Raw genomic sequence first — 7031 nt, 5'->3', positions numbered from 1 at the left:
TTGCAGGCCTGTGGTGCCAGGGCCAGTGTGTCTGTGATCTTGTAAGTGTTGCCTTCAGAGACACAGGGTGGCTGCTTCAGTTCTACGTGTCCCATCCACGTGCTGGACTCTTCTGTCCCTTTCATTAAGAGATCAAAAATTAAGCCAGGCTTGGTGGCTCAGCCTGTAATTCCAGCTCTCTGGGAGGCTGAGGTTAGTGGATTGCCTGAGTCCGGATTCAGGACCCACCCGGGCAACTTGGTGAGACCTCATCTCTACAATAAAATTAAAAAATTAGTTGGGCGTGGTAGCGCACGCCTGTAGTTCCAGCTACTTGGAAGGCCGAGGCGGAAAGATTGCTGGAGCCCAGCAGGTCGAGGCTGCAGTGGCCAGGAGTGTGCCACTGCACTCCAGTCTGGGTGACAGAGTGTGACTCCAACTCAAAAAAAAAAAGCAAAAGTTTTCTGGTTACAGCCACTGGCCACCTCTAACTGGAAGAGAAAATGAATAAGGCTAGTGTTTAGCTTTCACAGCCACTAAGATAAAGGTGAGCAAGGGAGAAGAGCCAAAAGGCTGTTGGGTAACACTACAAAGGTCTGCTGTGGTCAACAGGGGTGATGGAAAAAGCAGGGAGTTTTAGCTTCAGGCAGGATGCTATTTCTAACCTGCGTCCAGCCCTCAATAATATAGTGATTTGGGCCAGCTAATGAATCTCTCTGAGTCTCAGTTTCTTTATTTGTAAAACTGGAACACCAATACCTAGTTCAGAGCTGTGTGGGTTAAAGGCGAGAGCATCTGTCAAGCACCTTGCACAGGGTGGGCACTAGGTACATGCCACATCCTTCCTTTAACAGGTGTCTTCATGCGCTCAACTCGCAGTGAGCATCTACTTGCAGAACAGGCACAGGGGCAGGTACTGGGTAGAGCGGTGTGACTCAGTCACATGAGGCCCAGTCCCTAAAGGGCACGGGGTCTAACAAGAAAGATAGATAGGTAGCAAACAAGCACCTGGGTCAAACCACATGAAATTGCCTTTTTTATAGGTTAAAAATGGTCAAATGTTATAAATATCATAGTTCAATCTGATGATTATAATGATGTATATATTTGATGGATGTTTTGATAGAAGAGGAAGCAGAAATTTCCTAGCCTAGTCCAGGGGCAAAGAAGGTCTCACTGAAAGTGACGTCTGAAACAAGAGTAGTCAGTCACATGGGGAAAGAAATCAAATGAAGAAAGAGATTTCATTCTGGGAACCAACATATGGGCTGTATAGAAAAAGAAAGCCATGCCTCATCTCCTAGGATTCCAGTAAGGAGCCCTCTAGGTAGTGCAGGACTGTAGCTAGCATGAAGTGTTACTCTTCCGGAGGGTATTTGCATGTGAAAAGTTGCTCAGAGCCCCAAGGCACATGTTTCTCACAGTGGATTCCTTTTTTTTTTTCCTTTTTAATTTTTTTAAAAAAGATGTGGGGTACAATTCAGGGTTAGGTATACAAATGATCATTATACAGGTAAAGTTTGGGCCTTACTTTGGTTCCTGAATCATCTGGTTTGAGATCAGTTACCCTTACTGATGAAGTGTGCTCCCCACCCCTGGCAGTTTCCCACTACTGCCAATCCCTTTCTTATAGTATTGTGATAATTGTTCAGGGCCTGCTTATGAGTGAGAACATGTGGGACTCAGTTCTTTGTTTCTGTGATAGATCACGGAGTATTATAAACTCTAAATCTATCCAAGTTGCTATGAAGTCATAATTTTATCCTTTTTTATGGCTGTGTAATATTCATTGTGTATATATACCACATACTTTCAATCCAGTCTACTTTTGATGGGCAGCATGGTTGGTTCCACATTTCTGCTATTGTAAACAGTGCTGCAAAAAATATGCGGGCACAGGTATCATTTTTTGTAGAATGATTTGAGTTCCTCTGGGTATATTCCCAGAAGGGGGATTGCGGAATCGTATGGAAGGTCAATTTTTAGATCTTTTAGGAAGCGCCGCACTATTTTCCACAGAGGTTGTACTAGTTTACATTCCCACCAACAGTGTAGAAGTGTTTCCCACCCCCCATCGTCTCCAGCATCTGTTGTTTTTTGAGTGTTTGATTATGGCTATCCTGACTAGAGTTAGGTGGTAGCTCAGTATGGTTTTAATTTGCATTTCTTTGATGATTAGTGAGGCTGAGCATTTTTTCATCTATCTGTTGGCTGCTCGTATGTCTTCTTTTGAGAAGTGTCCATTCAGATCTCTGCCCACTTTTAGCAGAGGAATGGAAGGCTCCTTAGATTAGGGAGTAGGGGCTGTCTCAATGGACTGTCAGACTGGCATTTCTAACAGACACACAATGCAGAAACGGGTAGTTTTTCACATCCCAAGCCATGCTTAATGCAAGGGGTTGTTTTCTTTCAACAGGGCAACGCCTTCCAGAGCCTTCAGAAAGCAGATATTGTGGCAAAAAAGAGGGTTACTGAATTGATCCAAGTCCAGGCGGAAAGGATTTTGGCTTTAAAGGAGGAGATTGCTCTTCTGCGGAAGAAAGGTGGTCTTATCCTTCCACCCATCAAGTCTCCGCAAGAGAGTGAGATGAAGCCCATGGACTTTTGAGGTTTGCTGTGTTCTCAGGCCCATCCAAAGTTTCCGATGTAGTTCACCAGAAGTTGCTTTAAAGTGAACTTGTCTGAAAGACTAAAACCAGATCCAGTCATGTAGTTTTAACAATTTGTCTCCAGTTGGGCTTAGAACTGACTGCAGCATGCGGCCTCTATTATTGAACTGAATCATTTCAGATGTTTGGAACCTACTGGATTGACTATGAAGTCTCAGAAGGCCATATCTCACAATCGCAAGAAATCATCTCTAATATACTTTGCTTTAGGAAAATTTGATTTTTGAGTATTCTGAATTTTTAGCCATTGACAAGAAAAACTATCATTTAGCAATCCATGAAAAAGCTCCTTCCCTGATCCCTGGGTCCTCAGAACATAAACATAGATGTCATTAAGTATTCCCTGAGAGAATACACAAAGAAAAAGATTAACTTTTGCAGACGATCTCAGAGTACAAAATGCAAATTTGGATTTTGGCATTGTTGACTTTGTAAAGCAGTGGTTTGAAGGCCCAGGATTCAGGAAGTGCAGACAAACCTGGCAGAGTGGTTTGCTCCAAATTGCTTTGAGTTGGCAGAAAGCAGGAAAACAAGCAGCTTCCTGAGTCACCCGAGGTGTTTGCAGACTCCTCGGCTCCAAGTGGAGCCGAGGAGTATGCTTGGCAAAATGGTCAGTAAGGACCATTTGCAAATCCATCAGAATTCTAAGTATTTCCCACAGTTTCTCATGTCCCATGCCATTTTCTTTTAGGTTTTACTTGTTGATTGGCTGGTTTTGATACAGATCAGGAGGTGATGAAATAAATTTACATCTCTCTGAGCCATCACCTCTCACAGTCACTTTTGATTACGTTGAACGTTCTAAACTACTTTGAAAGTATCCTTTTGGTTTGGGGGTTAGTGCTCATTGAAATTCATGGCTGCAGCTGTTGGAGAATGATCTCCCTGACACTTGGCGCCCTGCTGGTATTGGCACACAGCACTTCCGATTCCCAGCCCTGCGGGTCTGTATTAATGAACTCTGGATTGAGGCTGTCCAGGGTGAGCTGGTCACAGCTCATGAGAAGGTGGGGTGCAGATGGCAATATTGCATGGATGTGGAAAGCGACTCAGCAAGTCTTCCTAACTGTGGTTAGCCTGCAAACATGCCCTGGAAAATTATAGGCAGGACCTGGTTCCTTTGTGCGTTAAAATATTCTTAGAGATGGCCACTTAGCCTCTCTAAAATTGTAAGAGATTGCTGTTTTTCTAAGATTCTTTTCTTCCTATTTAAGAGATAGAATCATTTTTTTGTTTGTGCCTGTTACATTAATTTCTGATGTAGTCACTTCTCTACTGGAGAGCACCCTAAGATCACTTTCTCTGCCGCATATTCTGAACTGTGTGTGCCTTTCAAGCATTTTTTTAAAACGTACTCATCTTAGCTCTGAGTGTCTTATTTAGTCATTGCTGTGTAAAATATTACCCCAAAATGTAACTTCAAACAACAAACGTGTGATCTCATCCAGGGGTGAGAGGGTTTCTGAGGGTCAGGAACCTGGGAGCAGCTTAACCAGTGTCTCTGGTTCAGGGTCCCTCTTGCAGTTGCATCACGCTGTGAGCTGAAGCTGCCACCAGTTGAAGCTTGGCTGGAGCTGGGGGAGCTGCTTCCAAAATCGCTTGCCTGCCTGTGGAGCAGGAGGCCTCAGCGCCCCCTCACATGGCCTGTCCATCCCGCTGCTCAGGACAGGACTTCTCCCCGAGGCAGTGACCCAAGAGCGAGGGAGGGAGCAAGAGGGAATGACCCAGGTAGAAACCACAGCCTTACAACCTGATCTCAGAAGTGGCATACCATCACTCCTGCCATGTTGGTCATGGGCCACCCTGTGTGATATGGGAGGGGACTGCAGGACGAGTGCCAGGTAGGGAAGTGCCAGGTAGGGATCACTGGAGCCATCGTGGCTACCGGCTACCCTGGTGAGCAACTGCCTTGTGAAGTGGTTGGTCTCTGAGAAAGATCTTGGGGAAGATCCTATGTCCTTGGTACTTGTGACAGCCAGGAGAACTTACTTCATCTTCCTGGGCACGTTTATTTTATCACTTTATTATTATTATTATTATTTATTATTTGAGTTGGAGTCTCACTCTGTCGCCCAGACTAGAGTGCAGTGGCCACTCCCGGCCACCGCAGCCTTGCCTGCTGGGCTCCGGCGATCCTTCCGCCTCAGCCTTCCCAGTAGCCGGAATTATAGGCACGCGCTACCACGTCCGGCTAATTTTTGATTTATTGTAGAGATGAGGTCTCGCCAAGTTGCCTGGGCGGGTCTCGAACCCCCAGGCTCAGGCAGTTCACTCACCTCAGCCTCCCAAAGGCACAGGATTATAGGCTGAGCCACCGAGCCCGGCTTACTTTATTATTTATTTTGAGTTGGAGTCTCACTCCATCGCCCAGGCTGGAGGGCAGTGGCACGCTTGCGGCCACCCCAGGGTCGACCTGCTGGGCTCTGGCAATCCTTCTGCCTCAGCCTTCCAAGTAGCCAGAACTACAGGAGCACACTACCATGTCCGGCTAATTTTTTTATTTATTGTAGAGACGAGGTCTCACCATGTTACCCAGACTGGTCTCGAACCTGCAGGATCAGGCAGTCCTCTCGCCTCAGCCTCCCAAAGTGCTGGGATTACAGGCTTGAGCCACTGCACCTGGCCTATTTTATTTTATTTATCAGATTCTCACTCTGTTGTCCAGGCTGGAATGCAGTGACATGATCACAGCTCACCACAGCCTCAAACTCCTGGGCTCAAGCAACCCTTCCTTCTTAGCCTTCCAAATGGCTAAGACTACAGGTGTATGCCACCATGCCTGGCTAATTTTTTCATTTTTTGTAGAAATGAGGTCTTGCTGTGTTACCCAGGCTGGTCTCGAAACCCTGGACTCAAGGAGTTCCCCCATCTTGTCCTCCCAAAGTGCTGGGGTTACAGGTGTGAGCTACCACCCGCATCCTGAGCCTTATTACCTGATAAATGAGGTAACCCCTCATTATACAAATGAGGAATTTGTATAATCACTGAGGTTCCTTCCCATTCTGAAATCCTGTGATTCTAATCACAGCAAGAATGAATCTCAGGTCTGTGGAAGAGTCATGCCAAGGGCTCCATATATCTTTCAACTTAGAGTAAAACTAATCAGGATTATTATTTTTATCCACATTGAGCTAGACTAAATCACTAGTTCAGGGCTTCATCCAGTGCTTCTGGGATTTGACAAGACAGTTAGCATTCACTTATTTTGTTTTGAATTGGGCAAGATACATTGATAGCTTTAGTTTTATTTCTACATGATCCACACTTAGACTTGAAGCTATAATGAAGTACAAGCATCTGAATCTTTGCGAAGTTCAGCTTCAAACAAAAGTAGACAGGGCTGCAGTGTGGGCAGGGGCTGGCCCGAAAGCTGTCCTGCTCCCTATTCTGCTCCTGGCCCACAGCAGACAGTTCTCTGCCTGCTGCGGGCCAGCCTCACCTCCGAGGGCAAGGCCAAAAAAATCAGCCTATCCTGAATTACCTGTGGATCGATTTTTTTTTTTTTTTGAGTTGGCATCTCACTCTGTCTCCCAGGCTGGAATGCAGTAACATGCTTAGGGCCACCCCAGCATCTATCCACTGGGCTCCGGCAATCCTTCCGTCTCAGCCTTCCAAGTAGCCGGAACTACAGGGCGCACGATCCCATGCCCAGCTAATTTTTGATTTATTGTAGAGATGAGGTCTCACCAAGTTGCCCGGGTGGGTCTTGAACCTGCGGGCTCAGGCAATCCACTTGCCTCAGCCTCCCAAAGTGCTGAGCCACTGAGCCCAATTATTAATTAGCCATTTTGAACTCTCAACCATAGTGTCATCGATGATCCACCTCACCACTGGATGAAAAAGAAATTGTCGAGTCCAGTCCCTTTGTCCCAACGTCGCAATAACAGGGACTCCTTATTCATGTCGTCAGCCTGCTCTGTCTCAGGGACCCAGTCCTTAGGGAGTCTGTGAGCCACGTGCCCACTCTGTACCCCCTCCCCCATCAGCTCCCACCCCCCACCCCACCCCCGGGTTTTACTCTTCCCTTTAGTAACCTATGAAGCCTTTGATGACTGAACCAAAACTCTGAAAAGTAAATATTATTGCTGTGATAATATCGAATTAGGCCAGGTACGATGGCTCTATGCGTATAATTCCAGCACTTTGGGAAGCTGAAGTGGAAGGATCAAGGCCAGGAATTGGAGACCAGTCTGGGCAACATAGCAAGACCGTGTCTCTACAAAAATCTTTTTTAAATTAGCCGTGTGTGGTGATGAGCACCTATAGCCCTAGATACTAGGGAGGCTGAGACAGGAGGATCACTTGAGCTCAGGAGTTTTGAGGCTGCAGTAAGCCACAATTGTACCACTGCACTCTAGCTTGAACAACAGAACAAGATTATCT

At 46.1% G+C, this 7031-nt stretch overlaps 1 protein-coding gene across 1 annotated transcript in view; it reads left to right on the top strand.

The window, feature by feature from the left end:
* Positions 1 to 4011, top strand: part of LOC103275825 (cilia- and flagella-associated protein 44-like) — a gene marked incomplete at its 5' end in the record, with an annotated part of 78393 nt that extends 74382 nt beyond the window's left edge. The window contains one exon of the mRNA XM_008073229.1: positions 2396 to 4011. Coding sequence (XP_008071420.1) covers positions 2396 to 2587 — 192 coding nt within the window. The remainder of the gene's footprint in view (positions 1 to 2395) is intronic.
* Positions 4012 to 7031: the final 3020 nt, after the last annotated feature.

This window comes from Carlito syrichta, unplaced genomic scaffold, assembly GCF_000164805.1.
Source record: "Carlito syrichta isolate Samal-C Ts95f unplaced genomic scaffold, Tarsius_syrichta-2.0.1 Scaffold315771, whole genome shotgun sequence".
NCBI lineage: Eukaryota > Metazoa > Chordata > Mammalia > Primates > Tarsiidae > Carlito > Carlito syrichta.
Note: the sequence above shows the minus strand (reverse complement) of the source record. Positions and strands in the feature narration are given on the sequence as shown.